This window comes from Crotalus tigris, unplaced genomic scaffold, assembly GCF_016545835.1.
Source record: "Crotalus tigris isolate CLP2741 ecotype Arizona unplaced genomic scaffold, ASM1654583v1 scf7180000017631.5181431, whole genome shotgun sequence".
Classification (NCBI taxonomy): Eukaryota; Metazoa; Chordata; class Lepidosauria; order Squamata; family Viperidae; genus Crotalus; species Crotalus tigris.
In genome coordinates, this window is record NW_024096525.1 from 4421158 (window position 1) to 4444536 (window position 23379).

General features: G+C 44.1%; 1 protein-coding gene across 4 annotated transcripts in view; it reads right to left on the reverse strand.

Annotated features, from left to right (window-relative positions):
* IGSF9B (immunoglobulin superfamily member 9B) overlaps nt 1-23379 on the reverse strand; it is a 76780-nt gene that overhangs the window by 45461 nt on the left and 7940 nt on the right. For all 4 annotated transcript variants that reach the window (XM_039334548.1, XM_039334550.1, XM_039334547.1 and 1 more), the window contains exons 2-3: nt 4383-4580; nt 2640-2786 (exon numbers count right to left, since the gene is read on the reverse strand). In XM_039334548.1, coding sequence (XP_039190482.1) covers nt 2640-2786; nt 4383-4580 — 345 coding nt within the window. The remainder of the gene's footprint in view (nt 1-2639; nt 2787-4382; nt 4581-23379) is intronic.

Consider the following 23379-nt stretch of genomic DNA (forward strand, 5'->3'; position numbering starts at 1 on the left):
CCAAGATCACGTGATCAAAATTTGGCAACCAGAATGTATTTACAACAGATGCAGCCACTAACCACGGGGTCACTTGACTATCATTTGCAACCTTCTCAGCCAGCTTCTGACAAGCTAAATCAATAGGGAAAGCCGGATTCACTTAACATCTTTATGATTCCCTTAACGGCAGTGATTCACTGAACAACCGTGGGGACAAAAAAGGTTGTGCAATTGTGTGTGGGTCACTTAGTAATCTCCTTGCTTAGCAGTAGAAATTCTGGTCCAGATTGTAGTGGTGTGTTGAGGATTGCCTGTATTAAGGCATGGCTTACATGCTTATGGCTGAGATCACAAGTGTTAAGGGATCTTATATTTGCCCCAAATACGACTCCAATCCTCCAGATACAGAATATATAAGAAGGCAGTGGAGGCAACCAAACATTTGAATATTTTCATTAACAACTGGCGACGTCGAGGCAAAAGAAGAGAACAAAGGAACTAAAGAATTAGCTCTTTCTTTCCCAAAGCTATCTTCGGGCTATTCTCTTTCAAGTTCTCAAAATGAGTTGCAGGGAATATTTCCTTCAAAGCCAAATTTGGGTCAATTACCGGGATTAGAGAGTTACTCTTCCAAGTTTCGGACTCATGCTTAAGCCCATCTTCAGGGAATTTCTCTCTACCAGAACAGGTGCTTTGGGCTGTTTTGTGGTTTGTGTTTATGAGGTGCCTTCCATACTGGCTGACTGGTGTGTTGAATATTTTCTTTGTTTCAAAGAAGAGTTTAGCGATTCAACGAGTTAGATCAAGAATAATAATAAAAAACCAGGCCGTACGTGTCCTTAGGGTGTCTTTAAAGCAAACCCCTGGCCTCGGCGTCATCTAGCAAATGCTCCTGAGCTTTGCCACCGCTGAAAGGTTAAGACTGCAACAAAGAACATGCCCTGCTCCAGTGAGCATACCAATACTTCAAAAATACAGATTAAGGGCTGCTTGGTGGAGTGCAAGGCTCCTATTAAAAGTTAACGAGCCCAGGTTGATCATCCTCTACTGTGATTGAAGTGCAGTTGTTTTTCTTGTTCCCAGGAAGGGGTTTAATTTAGGCACAGAGCATTCCCATCCTTCTTTCCTCACCAATTCAGAACCACTGATCTCCTGATCAGAGCTATTAAAGAGATGACAACTGGTTCATATTCTGAGCTTGGTTGTTCTCTTGCAGATGAGTCGTTACCCAAATTAGGTAATATCATCAGTGCTACTCAGGATTAGCTCTGATGATGTTACCTAGTTTGGGTCATGAAACATCTGCAAGAAAACAACCAACCTCAAAGAACACCCAAAACATCAAGTTCTCCTTCTCCCCCTCCTCCTCCTCCTCCCTGCAAACCTCACTCCCTTCCAGCACTGATGATGTTATCTAGTTTGGGTCATGAAACATCTTCAAGAAAACAAGCAAGTCAGAGAGCACCAAGGACCCCCTCAGGTCAACCCTGAGCTACAAATATTCTTCTTTATTAGTGGTTCGTATTCATTAAGACGATGCCTAAGGGCCCCCTTCTCCTGCTCACCCAATCTGATTTGGTGCACAGCAAAACCCACATCCTAGACGCACCAACAACAGCTCCATCTAGGTTTGCCTTCCTGGATGACCTCCTTAAAAAGGGAGAAGCCACTGAAAGCAGAGAGGACAAGAGGCAGTGGGCAAGACATATTTATGGAAGATTCTTTGCTCTCCAGAAAGACATTCTCACTTATCATAAATGTACTCCTTATCGCTAGAGCATCGGAAAAGGGATTTAGTAGCTGGGTCAAGGGAAAATTACAACCTCCTCTGAGTTACTCTATAAATGTACATTTGACTCAGAGTTTAAGTAGCCATTCAGTGTTACTGCAGAGACATATCACTGGGAGGCAGGACATATATATATCAAGCCCAGAGATCTGTGCATAATTCATAACTCATAACTCATGTTTATTGTTTTTCTGCTTTCATTGTGGCCAGAAAAGTACCAACAAACAGGCAACACATTCAACACAACCCACCCTTTCTTTTGGCAAGATCCTATCGTTCTTCCCTTTGGCTCACTTGCTAATCTCTGTACAAAAACAGAGGGTTTTTAATGGTCGTGTAGAATATGCTCACGTCCTTTTGAACTAGGACAGTTCTGAGCAAGAAGGGGGAAGGGGTTGGGTCCTTTGCGGATTGTGCATTGTTAATGCCAGGAGAAGGGAAAAAATACTACATACTGGAAAGTTGGGAAGGTGTCACTTTCTACATACTTGCTGTAGCAGCACTTCCACCATCTCAGTCAACGGTGGGCTAATCTTGGAAAGCTATCTCAGCAACATCTAGATTCTAGAAGCTTCAAATTCCTAATATAACAGTGGTACGCCAGGGAGAGAGTGTAAAATAGGTAGCTAGTGCACTGGTGCCATATTCTTACCCAAAGGCATTCTCACAAGAAACTAGAAGAAGCTAGACAATAATTATTAATCCAAACTCATGGTTAGGTGGGCTAATTTTATGAAGCCAACAATGGCGAGATGTTTGGAAGAACAGGGTGAAAAAATTCTGGCAAGGGGGAACTTGTCACGATCACGCTAGACATTTTGCAGGCAACCAAAGAGAATTCTAGGAACAAGGAAGATCCCTTACTCACCATTGACGGTGAGGTGTACCCAGCTGCCATTATGGAAAGTGTCATACTGCTGATCCAGCATGAGTACTTTACATTCGTACCAGCCCTGGTCTTCTGAGCGAACTTGTTCAATGCGTAGAGAGGCTTTATCGTGTAGGCTAGCACGGCCTGGAAGACAGCAGTCCAAAAGAGAAGTCAGTGGAGACAGAAAAAGAATATCTGTTATTCTGCCGAGATTAACAATAACACTTGACACACCCATACCTGAAGCCCTTATAAACAGAAGAACACTGACCCTGACATTCGCCTAAACTCCGCTGAAGATGTTACCTAGCCTGGTAACGAAACGTTCGGAAACCAACCCACAAGTTTGGAGAATGAACTTTCCCCCTCATTAACAATAATATTAAGATCACAGAAACTATGCAGGACACATAGTTTCTTTCAATTAGCACATTTTTCCTCCAGCAAGGAAGAAAAGCAGCAAAGTCAAGTCCTGTGGGAGAGAGTTGAAAGAGTCAAATATGTTGGTTCTGAAGAACTGCAGAGCCCTTCCGAAAGGTTAAGAATTCGGTTCCCCAGCAGTCTTCGCCATCATGGCTGGTGGCCAGGAATTCTAGGGAAATCCCAGATATCCAAAGAGTCCCCATTGCTAACACCTCACCAAGGAGCAAGTCACTTCTGAGATCCAAGAGAGAGAGAAAATATCCAACCACCCTCCATCACTAAAATCTGTTGGACTGAGGTAGTCTTGAAAAATTAACTGCTGGCGTCCTGCCGTTCAAACAGCTGAGGGATGGAGGGAGCTGAATTTATTTTTTTCCCACAATCTGATCTAATAAGCTAATTAGTATTCCTGAATTGGAGTCAGGAATGCTTTTGACAGCTTGGGGCCTTAGCAGACAGACAGTCAAGCACATGGCCCTAGCAGATGGAAAGTCAGAAGGTAGTTAGAGAACAGCCTTCAGCTCCAGAGATACCAGCAGGCAAGACGGTATAATCACCTTTGCCATGAGGACTTGTTGAAAGGCAGAGTTCAATACAGATCCAGTCTCCATAGGAGAAAGATTCAGAAGGAAGTAACAGAAGCAGAAGCAGGCGGATGGACACATTCCTAAAAGCCATATTCTTCAAGTGAAGTTGTGAGAGTTGAGTTACCACTTTGATTACCAGTTTGCTTCCAATTCAAGGTGTTTGTTATCGTTTTTGAAGCCCTTCGTGGCCTGGGTCCAGACTACCTGAGGAACCATTTCACTCCAATGGGATTGGCCCAACTCACCCATGCTGGCAGAAGGACCGTGCTGTGGAAGCCATCGGTCAAGGAATTTCAGCTGACAGGGTCCAGGAGAAGAACCTTTTCAGCCACATCTCCTGCCCTTTGGTCCTGGGGTGAGATCTGCACCTACCCTTCTGGCTTTCAGGAAGGGCTTGAAGACATGGCTGTGCCCAACTAGCACTGGGTACCACTAAATCATTTTGGAGGTGGCTAACGGATTAGATAAGGCCCCCATCTCCTCCCAGTGCGCATTCTGCTCCCTTCCTTTCCAACAAGGTCAATTTTGTTTTTTATTTTTTAATTTAAAGGCAATATTTGCATTTACTGTTTTAAAGTTTTGATGTTTTATGCAGGTGTTTTTTTTTAAAGAATGACCATAAGCTGCCTAAAGTAGCCAAGATGGGCGGCATATATAAATTTAATAAATAAATTGATTGATTAAATTGATTCCAAAATTGTTTAGAGTCTATAATTTCTTTTTAACTTACCAGCATATTCTGGATCCACATGAGGAGGGTAGAACCCAAACTTGATGAAGATGGGGATGGGCACACCAAATTTGAACCATTCTACCACATAAGGAGGGGGCTGGCCAGTCACTGGATGGATTACATCACATCTCAGAATGACACTTTCACGAGCACGAGCCGTCACAAACTCGGGTTCCTCTCTTAAACCGTGGGCACCTGGGAAAAAAGGAAGGGGGGGGATGAAGGGGGAAAAAAGGGGGGGGGGATTCAATCATTTTCCCTAAGCCAAGAAGAAAATCTGTTTATGGCTACAGCTGTATCCAACAATTGTGTTTGTATCACACATCAGCTACAAATTTAGCAGTTACAATGGTAAAACCTGCTCGGCATGCTGAATGTCAACCTTGTTCAAATGTTGGTTGACTTCAAATGTACCAACTCAGTCAATTCGGTTAGTTTATGGCTTAATGTGCTATGCAGTCCCAAAAGATAGAGTAGACCAGTAACCAGGAGAAGCTGGAATCTCCATCGCTGAGATCCTGACAGCAGTTGACCCAACCTCTCTAAGACTGGAGAGTTTTTAAAATTGCTAAATTGATCATAGTCCAGGAATCCAGGAAGAGGGTGTCCACCTATTCTCCAGAGCACCTGAAGGCAGAACAAGAAGCAATGGATAGAAACTAATCAAGGAGAGAAGCATCCTAGAACTAAGGAGTCATTTTCTGACAGTGAGAACAATTAACCAGTGGAATGCCTTGCCTTCAGGAGTTGTGGGTGCTCCAAATCTGGAGGTTTTAAAGAAGAGATTGGACAGCCATTTATCTGAAATTGCACAGGCTTTTCTGCTTGAGATAGGGGGTTGGACTAGAAGACCTCCAAGGTCCCTTCCAACTCTGTTATTCTATTCAAGAAGACCACAGATAAACCTATGAGGAAACATGGGTGGGTAACACCTTTCTTCAAGTATCTTCATTTTGTTAAGCACAGACCAAGCCACATGGTCTCTCTTTAACAGCTCACATCCTTCTATCGTCATCTTCAGGAAGCATTTGAGTGTGTTCTTTTCCTAACTGGGAACAGTCACAGATGCTGTGGTGCAGCTCTTTCATTATTCTCCACACACACACACACACACACACACACCTGGAAGAGCCCATCTACGCCCCTACACACAGCAGGTTAGGCTTCAAGGTGACTCTGACTTTTCAGGAAGGAAGCGAGCATGGAGGGAGAGCAAAGAAATGTCCCTGCATTTATAGGACCGTGCATTGGTTAGTGCATTAAAAGAAGTGATTTATAAAGAAGGCAAGATGGGGGATTCTATCCAGGCAAGGTGTAGACAGCTCCAAAGCCACCCCCCACCACCCTCAAGGAAGATTGTCTTCCCCTGAGCTTATTATCAAGCCAGCATTTAAAGGGAGCCTTTCAGCATCACTCCAAGGTGACTTTCCGGCAGTTTCTCTCTACCTCCGCCCCCTTTTCTTTCTCCTTCTCACTTCAGGGAGGGGTGGGCACAGAAAAGGGGAGGGAGGGAATCAGCAACAGCTCTGTGGCTTCTCCTTCACTATTCTTCCTTGAATGTTTTTTGCCTCACCTAATAATATCTACAGGGAGCGGTTTTCCTCTTGGTGGCACCCATTCAGAAATGGATCTGTCTCCGGAGCCAACGCACGCCCAAAAATTCTTGGAAGGATGTTTGATGGGGAAGTCACTGACAACACCAGGGTTGCCAGTCCACGCCTTGGCAGCGCTGATCCAAAAGCCAAAGGATCCATTTCAGCCTCTCCCTCCAAGGATTCCCTCCAGAGCCTAGAATCCTACCTCTGTATATCTGAAGTAAAATCTGCAATTGGATCTCCCTGCGTTGAGATGCAGAAATAAGATCTCGCTGTTAATGCTTCTGAAGCGTGAAGGCACAGAGGCTTACAAATCATGCTGAGCTACAGTAGAGTCTTTCACAAACTGTGGGATCACAACTCTAAACAGCCCCAGACAGTATGCCCACTGGTTAGAGACCCCAGAAGTTGCAGTTCAATATCTGAGTACCATCCAGCCAATCCAGTATTTCCACTCTGTTTCACCAAGGAGATCTTGAGTTGCATTGGCTTAACAGAATAACAGAATTGGAAGGGATGTTAGAGGTCTTCTAGTCCAACCCCCTGCTCAGGCAGGAAACCCTATACCATTTAAGACAAATAGTTGTCTAATCTCTTCTTTAAACTTCCGTTGGAACATTCACAACTTCCGGAGGCAAGTTGTTCCACTGATTAATTGTTCTCACTGTCAGGAAATTTCTCCTTGGTTCCAGGTTGCTTCTCTCCTTGATTAGTTTCCATCTGTTGCTTCTTGTCCTGCCTTCAAGTGCTTTGGAGAATAGCTTGACTCCCTCTTCTTTGTGGCAACTCCTTATATATTGGAACACTGCTATCATGTCTCCCCTAGTCCTTCTTTTCATTGTCTTCCCTTTGACCTTTAGCCACAAACTAAAATTGCCTAAAATTCTTGGCTGAGCTTTACCTTATTCAGCCATGGGCAGTCCTTCACTCTGCAGAGGAAAGAGTACAGGAACATCTCCTTCCCAGAAAAAAAATGGAACTAAACGTACTTTATAGTAGAGAAGAACTTGGACATCTCCCCAATGGATACATGAAGCTCATAGAAATTATGGACCACAAATGTCTTAAAAATATGGACATCAAGCAAAGTCCTTGGGCCAGGAGCAAAGAAGCAGTACATTACACCTTCAGCACCACCTTCAGAAATGCTTAGCCAAATAGGACTAAAATCACCAGAAAAAGATCTCTAAGCAAATAAATGCATTGAGAAAGAACAAAAGTCGTACTATTAAATGTTGCAAGAAGTTCAGAAGATCTAACGATCTAAGCCAACTGAATGCTGCCCTACACTGCAATTTTTGTTTCTTATTTCAGTAACCCTCAGAGCACACCTGGGTGCTATACAGTGGTCCGCTCTCCAAAAATGAGCTCCTTATTTTTGATTCTGATTACAGTGTTACTTGCCCCAGCATGCAAAGTGAGAAACCTAGGTAAGCTGTTGGTGGGAATGAGGTAAGGTGTCAAGGATCAGCCAAGCTCGCTTGGTAAAATATTAAGTCTACAGATTCTGTGACAGGAAGTAAACCAGGTGTGATTTTGCTGGTTTATTGGGAGAAGCTGAGCCACTTAACCTATGAAGAACTACACACCAGCTGGCTTTGCTAGGTGAGGTTAAGGTGGGATAGTCATTCGTGACTCGGCAGCAGAAACGCAGGTATTATCATGACTCTTTGTGCAAACCAGGTCATCACACAAAGCCACAATCCATTTTCTTTGTTTGCTCACTGCGTGCCAATGCTGTCACAGTGTTCTGCTTTGCTCCAAACAGGGCTTTGCACGTTGCAGGAACCTTCAGACAGTCTGGCCAATGACATGTCAGCTAATAAAGCCCAAACTGAATAAAGCATGGTTCAAGGGATTCATGTAACTTGGGAATGCAGCCAGTGTTTTGAGGTCCATCTGAACCATCAAACATCGGTAGGGGGAGGGTACAGATTTTTGCTCCCTCTTGACCACAGTTCCTCACCCCAAAGTATAAATGAATGGCAGCCACTTCCCCAAACTAGTTACTACCATGGGCAAAATGGATGGAGGAAAAGCTCAAAGCCAGTGGTTCTCAACCTGTGGGTCGGGACCCCATTTGGGGTTGAACAACCATTTCATGGGGGTCGCCAAACAACGCAGTCCGCCATTTTTTTCCCTCTTTTCCTTAGCTGTGCTACTCCCTTTTATTCTATTGGCTTTTGAAAGCCAATAGAATTGGACTCTCTTGAATAGAGTCTAATTCTATTGGCTTTCCAAAGCCAATAGGAATTGTCCAGGCTGTCTCTGCCCTGCTGAGCCCGCCAAAAGTCCCATTCTGCAAACAGTGCTGCACCCGTTGAGTAGTCCTCGACTTACGACCGGTTGGGGGGGGTCGCGGCATTAAAAAGGTTGAGAACCACTGCTCTAAGCATTCCTCCCAACTGATTCCAGGATCCTGCAACTGGGTTTCTCATGACTTTTTCTCAGTGAGCAATTCACTGTCTCCCGTTTCTAACTGCAATCTGCAGCAAGGATTTTACTCCTGACTTCTCCATAGGAGCCATAAAGTAGCTTCAAAAAAAGATTTAAAAAGTGCTCTTCTCTTGCTGCCGCCCCCCCCCCCCCATCACCACCAACACCACCACCGCATCCTCCCTGCTGGGCTGTTGCTGATTGGCCCAAGATGACATCACCATTTTTTCCATCACTGGTCTGCCGGTGAGTCTATTTTTGGCACCCACGAGACAGGCATTAACCAGCAACTGGCTCCGATGGGGCCAAGCGAGCTTACGATGCTAGAAGTCCCTCCGGGATGGGACGGAGAAAGGACAGGTGGGAATGCCCAGAGAAACCGTTATTCCTACTCTCGCCTCTCCACCCACCCACCCCCCCCCGCTTCTCCGCATACGCGCACACTCCCTGACGCTCCTCGTTTGGGAGAGATGATGAAGCTATAAAGAGGCTTAGATGCCAGTGGGAAGAAAAAGCGGAGAGGAGAGGAAAGGAAATAGGGAGGGAGGGAGGGAACTGAAATGCCAGTGATCGCATCCTGCCCGGACTGATGGAGAAAATATCAAAGACCTGGAGAGAAGAGCAAGGCCAGCCAGGTGGCAGTTCAGGGGGTGCCACCCCTCAGCACTCAATCCTTCAAGCAAAGCTTCTGCCCTATGCCATTGTTTTGCCTACCCCCGGGGATGTGTCTCCTTATCACTGCATTTGCAGTACGGCTCAGCCTTTCGGCAAAGGAAATGACTTCGCTGGCTCCCCCCTTCTCTTCTGCTGGTCAGCCACAGAAAGATGCAGTTTCCGGAGAAGGCTTGTCCGTCATCCCCCTGATGGAGGCCAAGGGAAAGAGCTAAAGGAAGATTCCTTTTTAAGGAATATAGAGGCAGCACAACTGCTCCTCCTTAGAGCTAATTTTCAATCCAGGGTGGAATCCATCTCACAAGGACCACAATCCTCCCACAATCCTCAAAAAGAACTGTCAGACTGTCCTGCCCGGTCCATTTCAGAAATCCAAAAATCAACATTTCACTTCGGCAGTCTTAGCGGTACTTCTCTATGTTTGGCTTATTTAACAGAATAACAGAGTAGGAAGGGACACGGAAGGTCTTCTAGTCCAACCCCTGCTCAAGCAGGAAATCCTATATATACCATGTCAGACAAATGGCTGTCCAGTCTCTTCTTAAAAATCTCCAGTGATGGGACACCCACATTTTCCAGAAGCAAACTGTTCCACTGATTTAATTGTTCTCCCTGTCAGGAAATTTCTCCTTAGTTCCAGGTTGCTTCTCTGCTTGATTAATTTTCATCCTTTGCTTCTTGTCCTGCCTTCAGTTACTTTGGAGAATAGGTTGACCTCCCTCTTCTTTGTGGCAGCCCCTTAGATACTGGAGCATTGCTAATAATTAAATAATTCCACTCTGCTAACACTGAACTGTGACCCATCAAACCCCTTGGACGAGGAGCCTTCAGCTTCTATTTATGGAGGGTTTGTGATTAAGTTTTAGAAGCTGGTAAGGTGCTGGATCAATGTTGGGAAAGATGGCACTAGGTCAGGCTGCGATTCTGGGTTACAGAAAGCAAATTGTCCACATGTGTTAGTTAATTTCATGTTTCCTAACTATAAGTCTTCACCATAAAAGACTGGTGCCGGTCCAAGTCATCACTGATGTAAAATCATTGTAGCATCTCTCTAAGATGGAACCGGTGGTCTTCTAGCAAGCCAAGGACTTGATGTACTTTAGCAAAATCTCCAGTTCTCTCATCTCTTGATGAGGATCAAGATCACTCTTTCTCCTTGGAGGTCTTTCTAGTTGCAAGACAGACAGACAGACAGGCCCAGCAGACAGCAAGGAGAAGATGACAGATAACGAAGACACAAAGTGAAGGATGTCTGGCCAACATTGGACTTCTACTTAAGGTGTAAAGATCTAACCCACCTACACTACTCCAACATCACACTTGATGAAGCTAGCACTGTATTGGCTACCACATCTGGGCTATAAAACTCCATTATCTTTGTGATTTGCAGAGCAAAATATATCCAAAGCAAATGGTTATAATCACACTTGCCCATAAAGACAATCCCACCTCAGGGAACTCTAGATATGTAGACCAACGTCCAGAATTTTTCACCATGCGTAACTTGTGGTTTATGGAATTAACCCACATGTTGTAGCCATGTGTTTCAGTGTTTCTCAAACTTGTCAGCTTGAAGATGGGTGGGCTTCAATTCCCAGAATTCACCAGCCACTCATACTGGCTAGGGAATTCTGGGAATTGAAGTCCATACCTCTTAAAATGGTTAAGGTGGAGAAACACTGATCTAGATCATTTTCAACCTTTCACCAGAACCTCCATTTCTCACTAACAAGTGTAAAAAGTGCTCTTAACTAGATTGTATTTCGAAACCGTTCCTTGTGGGCTCAGCTGACAGGAAGATGCCGGTAATTTAGCAACCGTTTAATGATTTCTCAGCGCACAGACACACAAGCGCCTAGCCACACGAGATCCTTGTCTGTCTGAAATCGACAACATTGTGGACAACTAGACTAGGTTGGTCCTATGGGAATACGCCTGGCAATCTTGTAAGTCTCAGGTAAAAATCCATTCTAGCCTTGAAGTCACCTTAAGTGCTCTTGATTCCATTTTCTGCCAGAGTCTGCAACTGTTTGACAAGATGTGGAGCCATTCGTTTCCGGGAATTCATGCAAAAGTTAAGTGTTACCGGAAAGAAGGAACATGGATAAGCATTAAGCAAGAAACTCTCCACTTCAAGACAGCACAGAAGACATGCCTGAGAAGGGCTGGCATTCTAGCTTCTGATGCAAGATTCCCTACAGAAGAACTTTGGGACCACGTCTTCAGAATACCCAAGGAGGTCCATCATAACTTTGAAATGGTCGTCAGTCAAGGACTACCTGTAATCCTCCATTCTTGTACTTTGGAGAAGGAATAGTTGAGGAATGTCTTCAATCAGAATAGACCTTGGAAGGGACCTTAGAGGTCTTCTAGTCAAACCCACTGCTCAAGAAGGAGCATTTCAAACAGGTGGCTGTCCAATCTTTTCTTAAAAACCAGCAGTGATGAAGCACCCACAACTTATGAAGGCAAGATGTTCCACTGGTTAATTGTTCTCACTGTTAAGAAGTTTCTCCTTAGTTCTAGGTTGCTTCTCTCCTTGATTAGTTTCCACCCGTTGCTTCTTGTCTTGCTTTGTGGTGCTTTGGAAAATAAGTTGACCCCCCTCTTCTTTGTGGCAGCCCCTCAAATACTGGAATACTGCTATCATGTCACCCCTAGTCCTTCTTTTCTCTAGATTAGCCGTACTTAAATCCTGTAACTGTTCTTCCTATGTTTTTGTCTCCAGGCCTTTAATCATCTTAGCTGCTCTTCTTTGCACTTTTTTTTAAAACATCTCAACATCGTTTTTGTAATGCAGGGACCAAAACTGGTGTGGCCTTACTAAGGATTTATAAAGTGGTCCTAATATTATTACTTCCTTCTCCGTGTAATTATTTCAATATTGCCAATATTACCAATACTTCTTTCTGCACGCCAAGTACCGTTTGATATCCACTGCCGTGTGCACCACCATTAACTTTGCATCGGTTTTCCTCTCAAACTGGGAAGCTGTGTCTGTCACCAGAGAGATGACATCACTCTCCTAAGAGCAAATTATAATCTTCCTGGCCGATTCCAAGACGCTTCCCCTAGCAGTGCATGGGCAAAGTGAGGCAGTCATTTCCCTTCATGCAAGCTAACTGCTACCCAGGATTTCATTAAAAAGGAAAAAAAAAAAAAAACAGGGACCAAAGGAGTGCAGCAGTGGGCTTAACCCATTCAGGGGTCAGCCTGGTGCTATTTTTAACCAGAGGGACAAGATTTGGAAGATGTACGTTAATGAACACAACAGCCTCCTTCAAAGGCTAAACGGGCACAGCTGGTGTTACAGAATTAGCAAGTTTCTGGGACACATGGCACGGCTTCCAGCAAGCCTGAGCCCAACCCGAACTTCCTGGCAACAAAAATGCCCCCCCCCCCCTGTAGCCCACCATCCACCAAAAGAGGCCCCTGCGACCTCTCATTTGAGCTCCAGAAACCCCCCTCCCCTTTGCAAAAAGAGAATCAAATCCTGGCTGCAGAACATCTGCCAATCCGATTAGAAAGAGTTCTACTTCCGCAAAATGGGAGCGATCGAGAAGGCAAGATGGACCCAACTTTCATTTTGCGCGGGAGGTTTTCAGGACCCAGGGATGCATTTGGCATCGGAAGGCCACCCTGTCAAGCCCCCTCTCCCTGAAGGAGGAAGACGAAGGATAGATTGTCCGTGTGGTGCCTTTGGCAGGGCTTTCTAAGCTTCGCTCAAATGCCATTCGATTCATCTGGAGCCTTTAACACAATCACACCTCCTTCCATCCCATTGAAAAGGGATCGTTTCAGGAGCAGCTCTGAGGAAAGTCCAGAGTCACAAGCAGCTCCTGCAAACCTAAACTCACTCGGCCCAGCTTCAAGAGGATTTCTTCCAACAGATTGGAGAACCAGTGTGTTTGTGTGTGTTTGTGTGTGTGCGTGCGCACGCACGCATGCGCGTGCACAGGCGTGCGCACAGACACACACACACACACACACACAAATAAGGAGATGGCACCCAAGGAGATCTAAAGGATTGCAACCACAGTATTCAAGGCCAACTCTTTGTCCTTCCCTCTGCAAAAGGATGAAACCACCTTTTTTCTTTCTAGAAAAATCTTCATCAGGGTCTAGTCCAGTGGTTCTCAACCTGTGGGTCGGGACCCCATTTGGGGTCGAACGACCATTTCACGGGGGTCGCCAAACAACGCAGTCCGCCATTTTTTCCCCTTTTCCTTAGCTTTGCTACTCCCTTTTATTCTATTGGCTTTTGAAAGCCAATAGAATAGACTCTCTTGAATAGAGTCTAATTCTATTGGCTTTCAAAAGCCAATAGGAATTGTCCAGGCTGTCTCTGCCCTGCTGAGCCCGCCAAAAGTCCCATTCTGCAAACGGTGATGCACCAGTTGAGTAGTCCTTGACTTACGACCGGTTGGGGGTCGCGGTATTAAAAAGGTTGAGAACCACTGGTCTAGTCCAAGCTGGAATAAACAAAATGGAGATTGCTTTAGAAAGAATGTTGCAGTTTATTGAAGAACAGAGTCCGGGGGGGGGGGGCATGGGATCCTCTTTTTGTGACCTTCTGACAAGCAAAATCAATGGGGAAGCCAGGTTTACTTAACAACCTTGTTGTTAACATCTACAGTGATTCACTTAACAAACATGGCGAGAAAAATGGTAAAATGGGATAAAATTCACTTAACGAATTTCTCACTGAGTGACATAAAATTTGGGCTCAATTGTATTCATAAGTTAAGGACACCTGTACTCAGCTATACTCATTACATCTAATATTCCCCTAAAATAAGCTGAAGTAACAAAACCGAGAAGTAAGTTAGATGCTTTCCGTATGTTCTATCTGAGAATGTCCTTGAAGCTTCTTCAGAAACTTCCACTGATGCAAGGAGACACCAACTCTCTATCAACAGACATTCTCACCTGTCATATATTATTAGTCCAACCTGCTCTCTTCAAAATCTGTTGGACTGCAATTTCATAATTCCTCAGAAAAAAACAGTTTAAGTATATTTATCACATCAGGCAAAGAAAGAAAGAAAGAAAGAAAGAAAGAAAGAAAGAAAGAAAGAAAGAAAGAAAGAAAGAAAGAAAGAAAGAAAGAAAGAAAGAAAGAAAGAAAGGAAGAAATGTTTTACTACTCCTTAATTATTGAATGTTTAATTTCATACTTGTGAATGCTTTGACTCAATGCACATAGCACTTATCTTGAAAAATAGTTGTTGTTGTTGTTATTGTTGTTGTTGTTGTTGTTGTTATTATTATTATTATTATTATTATTATTATTATTATTGATAACAGCAAATGAGCCACAGTCCAATAATAAGGAAGCCTGGCTGCCCTGTGAACTAAATTGCCCAGCAGTATTCCGTTCCATGAATGGTAATTACAGGCAAAATTCTGTTTTTTTTCCATGAAACGGAAAAGCACCCATGCTGTTTAGTCAAAAGAGCCATAAATATTCATAATTTGCTACAACAACACATACAATACATGACCTATTACATCACTGATAATCCTTAATTCAGGAATCAACTACACTTCCCGTGATTTTCTATTTTATTTGGTAAAAGCAGACTTCGATTCAGAGTATTGGATAAGAGGGTCCCAAATTTATATTTAAGGAAAGAGGAGAGAATCCAAAATGTCTTTGTTCCCGTTTCATTTTAAGCCAGATGTCTTTTTAGAACGATAGTTAATTGATTTTTTTTTCCAACCCAGATTTCAAAAAAAGGATAAGAGAGATCTATTTTTACCTGTTTGGCTGAACTCGGCACCCTAAATGGATTTGCAGAAGACTCGAGGTATTAAGTGTATTCCAGAAAAGTCTGCCAAGATAATTTTTCAATGTAAGAGAATGAAAAGGGAGGTTTCGTTTTTTTTTTCTTTTCTTCTCTTCCTCGTTCTCCTACGAGAATACGAGAATTTGAGCTACACCTGAGCAAGCATCATCTTTAAAGGCATCTTATCACTCTGGAAACCCCCCCCCCCCAGTAAATAAGGTTCCTGGAGGTGTGTCTTGTACGCAAAACAAATTATGCATCTGGCTGGAATTTCACTCAAGGGCTACAAGACAAGCTCAACAACCCACTAATGGCACATAGAGTCTTCTGCTCCAATAAGCAACAAGGCATGGTGGACTTCTGCCACTGTATGCTGCTAGGTGGAATTCCCTGTAGGGAGGGGGTGGAAGGTGCCACCTACAGGAGGGTGTCCACATGTTTTAAATCAGTGATTCTCAACCTGTGGGTCAGGACCCCATTTGGGATCGAACGACCATTTCACGCTGGTCGCCAAACAACGCAATCCGCCATTTTCTTTTCCCCTTTTCCTTAGCTGTGCTACTCCCTTTTATTCTATTGGCTTTTGAAAGCCAATAGAATAGACTCTCTTGAATAGAGTCTAATTCTATTGGCTTTCAAAAGCCAATAGGAATTATCCAGGCTGTCTCTGCCCTGCTGAGCCCACCAAAAGTCCCATTCTGCAAACAGTGCTGCACCAGTTGAGTAGTCCCCCGGTTGGGGGTCGCGGCATTAAAAAGGTTGAGAACCACTGTTTTAAATGGTGAATGCAGCCGTACAGCCGAAGCCCCACCTATACAGACAGCACACACACACACATACACACACAAACACACACAATGGGTACCTTGAAGTGGAGCTTTGATTGTGACACTATCACATCTCATTTTTGCAAATTTTGAACACACAGAGGCATACTCTTTCTCACACACACAGGGTGGTTCCTGGCTGGGAAGAACACTACTGGTCCACAATGAAGAGGCAAAGTGCACTGTGACTTGGTTTGCATATCTCAAGTGTTTCTCAACCTTGGCAACTTTAAGACATGTGGACTTCAACTCCCAGAAGACATGTGGACTTCAACTCCCAAAGCTGGCTGGGGAATTCTGGCATATCTCATTAAGCCATGTGTGGGTTTGGCTCTTGCAGGTATATAACTCACACTTGCATTTCTCCACAACAGTTAAGAGTAGTGGAGGAACACAGCCAATGATAGTTTATTCCTATCTCTGTCTCTGCCATCTTGAGCTCCTTCCAAACCACCGATCTCTTTCTGAGTTCACATATCCCGCTCAGACATAATGGGACTTATCTGGTGTGCCTTAATATGTCATGTGAACTCAGTCATAAGGACTTTTAAACCATGTTATATAATTCAGCATGCTGTGCAAATAATCAATCACAGTTAGGCAAACACTGCTAAGATCTGTCTGTCTGTCTGTCTGTCCATCCATCCATCCATCCATCCATCTCTATCTATCTGTTATCTATCATCTGTCTGTCTGTGTCTGTCTATCTATCTATCTATCTATCATCTAGCTATCATCTACTATATCCATCCATCCATCCATCTCTATCTGTTATCTATCATCTGTCTGTCTGTGTCTATCTGTCTGTCTGTGTCTGTCTGTCTGTCTGTCTGTCTGTCTATCTATCTATCTTTTAGCTATCATCTAGCTATCATCTACTATATCTATCTATCCATCCATCCATCCATCCATCTCTATCTATCTGTTATCTATCATCTGTCTGTCTGTGTCTGTCTATCTATCCATCTATCTATCTATCTATCTATCTATCTTTTAGCTATCATCTAGCTATCATCTACTATATCTATCCATCCATCCATCTCTATCTATTATCTATTATGTTTGTACCTGTCTTTCTGTCTATCTACTATCTATCAATGTCTTTCTATCTCTCTGTCTCTGTCTGTCTATCTATCTATCAGACTTGCATGGTAGCCCATTTTGAAAACAGAACTCTAGGTGGCTCACAACAGTTACATCAAGCCAAACTTCATAAAAGAATAACAACAGAAACAACCCCTCTCCTTTGATGCAGTCAACACACTCAACTTCCAGCTCTGATTTCACCCTGTCTTGGAACAGCCAGCTCTTCACAGCGTTGTGGAAGGTTAAAAGAGGAGGTGTCTCCTGGATCTCGGGACAGTTAAAGGGAGGCTTAACCTTTCTTAGGGGATTTGTGGATGGTTAAAAGGATAAGGGAACTCCTGGGTCTAAGGAGAAGGGTGTTCCACAGGGCACATAGAAAAGGGATTATAATCTTGTTCACAGTACATGGGAAAACAGTCCATCTTTTCCAATTTGCTGCCCCAGAGATTACCTCTGAAAAGCCCCAAGCAGCTAAAATTCTGCAGGTTGAGGTCAGATACGTTTTTGAAGGTACCCAGAAGAGTTAAGGCTCATTTGGTGTAGTTAATAGCAAATGGAGAAAGAAGCTAGTGAAATAACTTGTCACAGGATCTTAAGACACACCATTCATTTATCTTCCTGAGACACCAACTGTATTCAGCGATTACAGTTTTTTGAAAAAAAATCACAACTGGCTGCATTTCCATAGGGCGCAAAAACATACATGGTTTAAAAATTGCCATGACTGGAGTCAGGCAAAGTGCTAGGCCCAAATCAACAGATACCTTAACAAAATATCTGCAAGAAAATGAGCAAGTTCAAACAAACAAAGGGACTGTTTCTCAGCTATTCCACCTCAACGAGAAGCTGTTGAACCTCACCGATTGCCAATTCTAAAGTAGATCTCACTTCAAATACAGAAATGTCTCCAAAGTTATTGGCTACCACATGTGGAAATCACAAGAAATCTCCTAAATGCAATTAGGTTATCAGGCCCATAGACTAACTCACTGTGACCTGCCCAATTTTGCAAATTGGTGAACATATTGCCAAAGTTGATATACTGCTGCTGAAAATAGTGAGGTCATGCAACTCAGAAGATGGCTTAGGAAAAGCTGTGGATGATCACTTGACTATGAGCCAGCAGTGTGCAGCAGCAACCAAAAATGCTAATACAATCCTGGGTTGTATAAACAGAGGCATAGAATCAAGATCACGCGAAGTACTAGTATCGCTTTACAAAGCCCTAGTAAGACCATACCTCGAATACTGCAGCCAATTTTGGTCATCATGTCACAAAAAAGATGTTGAGAGTTTGGAAAAAATTCAGAGAAAGGCCTGGGGACTAAAATATATGAAGAACAGCTGCAGGACTTGGGTTTGGCTAGTCTAAAGAAAAGAAGAAATGGGGGAGACATGACAGGTTATTCACCAAAGCTCCAGAGGGAAGGATGAGAAACCATGGTTGGAAACTGGTCAAGGAGAGAAGCAACCTGGAATTAAGGAGAAACTTCCTGACAGTGAAGACAATCAACCAGTGGAACAGAATTTGCCTCCAGAAATCGTGGGCGCTCCATCACTGGAGATTTTCAAGAAGAGATTAGACATTCACCTGTCTGAGATGGCATAGGTTCTCCTGCTTGAGCAGGGGGGGCTGGACCAGAAGACCTCCAAGGTCCCTTCCAGCTTTATTCTATTCTAATCTAAGCTGAAAGTTCAGCCAATGCTTAAAAGGCCAGCTAAGGTAGCCGTTACCAGCACAACTCATGGCTGTGAATGAAGTCTGGACTTTCCAAGGCCCTTTGTCTTGTGAAAATATTAGACAAAGAGAACCCATCAACGCTGCCCAGGAAGAAGCTGGGAAATTGGGATCTTTCCATTCTGAGGATTACACCTCCCACCAGTAGTCAAATCTGACTGGACCTGCATTGCTGGCCAGCTATGAGGCACCGGACAGCCACTTAGAAAGGTAGGGTTAGCTAAGCAATCATGTGGAAAAGGAGAGATTTTACACCTTGTGTCCCAAAAACCAGAACTCTCAAATTGCCCAGAGGAGTTTGCATTTATGACCTATAAGAGCTGATGGGTCTTTTCTTGGCCTTCTTCTGGCAAGCTCCTTCAACAGAGGCCAGCATCCCTGCAAGTCCAAGAGCAATGACCTTCCTTACTCTGCTTTTGCCAAGCAGCCTCGGGGAAGGGAGGGGAGGCGGAGGGGGAGGGGGAGGGGGAGGGGGAGTTGAAGCAGCTCTTTGATGCGCTGCTCCTGCTTTTAAAGTCCCGCAGAATGACTGATGGAGAATGTGCAGAGGGCAAGCGTTAGCCTCAAGGTCACACTATCCAAGCTACAGAAAAGGCAGCCACAGCATGGAAAATGCTGTTAAGAGAAAGAAAAGTCTGATTCCAGCAGCATCCTCTGCAGATCAGCCTAACACCCTGCGGGAAGAGGACGTATCCTCCTTCACAAAGGCACAGCGGTAATCAGGATGAAAGTGCCTTCCATTTTGTTTGGTAAGTCCAAACGATGATGCTGATGGTTTTGGCTCTCTGGAGTGGCCACATATTTTTCTGGAACAGTCTCTCCCCTCTGGATCCCCGGATGTTGTTGGAAACACAAGACCCGTCATCCAAAAAGCCCTGCTGGCGCAGTGACTGGAATGCAGTGTTGCAGGCTAGCTCTGCCCACAGTCCGGAGTTCGATCCTGATCGGGCTCAAGGTTGAGTCAGCCTTCCATCCTTCCGAGGTCAGTAAAATGAGGGTCCAGATTGTTGGAGGCAATAGCCCGACATTTGCAAACCATTCAGAGACAATGCTGTAAAAAGCACCATGGGGCAGTATATAAATACACACAGAATGAGATGGCCACGTCATGCAATTCAGAAAACAACTCAAGAGGATGATTGAGAATCTCCATAGATGCAAGAACGAGGCTTGATCAAGCCTGAAAAGTAATCCAAAGGAACCAGAGCAATCTAGCCTGTCTTTTGAAGCAGATAGATTCACATTCTTCTCAATCCCAAGAAATGTTACTGTAGGAAAGTAGCCAATGACCTCTCCCCACACAGCCCACAAACACCTTTCAGCCAACATTACAAAGGGTGAGTCTGGGAAGCAACCCTCAGTCAGGTATCTCCTGGTCTGTAGCTAGGCTCTGCCAGTGGAAGTAAGAGGGTGGGCAAGTCGGCCACTGCAGCAAAGAGGACATAGAGTCCAAGATGCAAATACGGAATGACCATCTTTGATAGTTGTCCAACATTCAGCAACCTTCATGACCAAGGATGGCCAGGAAGACACAGAACAGTCTTTCCCAAAACTCCAACCCACCCTGCCAGCAATCTTAGTCTAACCAAGTGGGAGCAAGACCCGTGAGACATTCTTAAGATTTCCCAGCCATGTGTTCCTCAAGCAATCCAATATTGTTGATCATAGTTGGGGGGGGGGGAAATGTGAGTAATTCAGTCTCCTGATGTCTAGCCTGGTGCCTTCACTACTAGACCAAACTGGTTCTAGGGGAACACTGCATGAGCCTATCCTGGAATTATTTTGAACTGGAGATGTTATGGCTTCCTTCTTAGGTGAGAACTTTGCATGATGTCTTAGATCAGGGATCCCCAACCCCCAGTCTGTGGACCAGCACCGGGCCAGGGCATGCCAGAAACCAGGCCACACAAACAAGCAAAGCCCCATCCGTGGGATGCAGGCAGCACACGAAACCACGCTCCTTCTGGTCCACGGAAAAACGTCTCTCCACGGAACTGGTCCATGATACCCAAAAGATTGGGGGCCGTGGTCTTAAACCTACTGCTTTATGTTGCTAACCAAATAAAAGCTGCTCAAAGTCACAACTGTGAAAGTCAGGTAACCATACACATCATGCAAATAAATGGACTGCTTGGTGGATGTCATGTCAGGGAAAACTTTTCCTAGGCCACAAAAAATAAAATCAGGTTGATGATGTTTGTTAAGTATTTCAGGGGTACAATAAAAGAAGAAGAATTGCCCAGCTAGAACAAAATGAGGTTAATCTGTCCAAGCGCTAATGCCTTCCGGTGCAGGAGCATGGACAATGTGTCTCCTCTGCCAATGCTCAGCCTGATTTCGAGGAAGACCGAAAATAAATGTGCTTCTCACTCCCTCAAGCGCATGAATTGCTGAGGATCGCAAAAGCAGCTCCCTGAATCTGCTTTGCATCCATTTGGGCGAAATGCTGCATGTGAGTCTTCGAATCAGCAAATCAAGAGTCCTGACACGTATTGATCGGATGTCACCTGAAGGGTCCGTTCTGTATTCATGGAGAAGAGAGGAGTTGCAGAAGGCAGCATTTTCAGTGATAAAGTCCAAACGTGCCAGTATTAACTCTTCCAGGGAGAGGCTTCCCTTCCAACCTTGATTGTACAAAAGCCCTCTACAAATTCACATGCACAGAGACTGTCTGGGCCATTTTTATTTTTATGACCCTGTAATGCAGAGATCCCCAACCTTTTGGGCACCAGGGACTGTTCCATGGAGAGAGGTTTTTCCACGGACTGCGTAGTTTTGTGTGCTGCCTGCATCCCATGGATGGGGCTTTGCTTGTTTGTGCGGACCGGTTGCTGGCATGCCACAGCCCGGTACTGGTCCATGGACCAGGGGTTGGGGATCCTTGCTGTAATGCTTCAAGTTGGGGTCAGGATGAGGTGGAGGCGACTGAATGGAGCTGAGCATTTACTGGACAGATGCCCTTTCTGTCACCCATGCACAGTTTACAGCAAATATGTTCTCTTTGCGCTCTCTGTCTCTGCCTAGGATTGAACTTTCAACCTTCAGAGGGGGAGGCGAGAGTCTTCACCTATAGATAGATAGATAGATAGATAGATAGATAGATAGATAGATAGACAGACAGACAGACAGACAGACAGACAGATAGATGATAGATAGATAGATGATAGATAGATAGATAGATAGATAGATAGATGATAGGTAGATGATAGATAGATAGATAGATAGATAGATAGATAGATAGATAGATAGACAGACAGACAGACAGACAGATAGATGATAGATAGATAGATGATAGATGATAGATAGATAGATGATAGATAGATAGATAGATAGATAGATAGATGATAGGTAGATGATAGATAGATAGATAGATAGATAGATAGATAGATAGATAGACAGACAGACAGACAGACAGATAGATGATAGATAGATAGATGATAGATAGATAGATAGATAGATAGATAGATGATATAGATGATAGATAGATAGATAGATAGATAGATAGATAGATAGATAGATAGATGATAGGTAGATGATAGATAGATAGATAGATAGATAGATAGACAGACAGACAGACAGACAGACAGATAGATGATAGATAGATAGATGATAGATAGATAGATAGATAGATAGATAGATAGATGATATAGATGATAGATAGATAGATAGATAGATAGATAGATAGATAGATAGATGATAGGTAGATGATAGATAGATAGATAGATAGATAGATAGATAGATAGATAGATAGATAGAAAGATAGATGATAGATAGATAGATAGATAGATAGACAGACAGACATATAGATAGATGATAGATAGATGATAGATGGATAGATAGATAGATAGATAGATAGATAGATAGATAGATAGATAGATAGATAGGAGAGAGAGAGGGGGGGAGGGAGGAAGGAAGGGAGAGACCCAGGACAGACATAAATGTTCTATGGAAGTCTCGACATAGTCCAAGATATGTTTTGGCAGTTCATTGCTTATTATACAACTTATACAACTTTCACACCAAGATAGGGATTATTTTAGAACGGTTGATCAAGGAAACCCTAATCAGATGCATTCACATGACAGGATAAGCAAGGACAGCCCTCCCTATCCTCTGCAGGTTTCCTACCATACTAAGCCAAATGCAGAGGATACACCATGCAGGCAAGGAACCACCCCCCCCTTCCTTCTGATTTTCAGAGCTCCTCAACAGGCTGCTAGAAGGCAGCAGAAACATCTGTACCAGAAGATCCAGACTGCTCTGTGGTGCAATGCACCTCTCTGGCGCAAAGCACACTACCTCAAACAGAGCTTCTCAACAAAGTCCACAAGGTGCGGATGTGAGCCGCAACAGATGCTCGTTTCCAATTCTGCTCCAGCAGAATTAAACCCATCTCCGTAAAGTCTGTTTTTTCTTTTTTCTACGATGCTCCGGGACAAGGCATATGCAAAGCCAGACTGCTTATTCCAAATATACGAACTGGTGACCCCTGTCAACTAAACATCAACCATCACCCCCCCTTTCGCCAAGATGAACGGGCAAATACCATTTTGCAAGCTGATCAATTGGGGAGGGCAAATTTCATCAAATGTTTTCACTGCCTAAACTGAACACAGCGGCGTTTGGGGAATGGGGCACCTGTTGGCCTGTCCTTACTACGGGCACTTCTAGAGCAGCGTTTCTCAACTAGGGCAGGTTGAAGGTGGGTGGACTTCAACTGGCAGAATTCTCCTGGCCGGCTGGTGAATTCTGGGAGTTGAAGTCCACCCATCTTCAAGCGGCCAAGGTTGAAGAACACTGATCTAGAGCCGTGCTTCTTGGCCACGATGCAAGCAAAAAGGTAGGGATAAG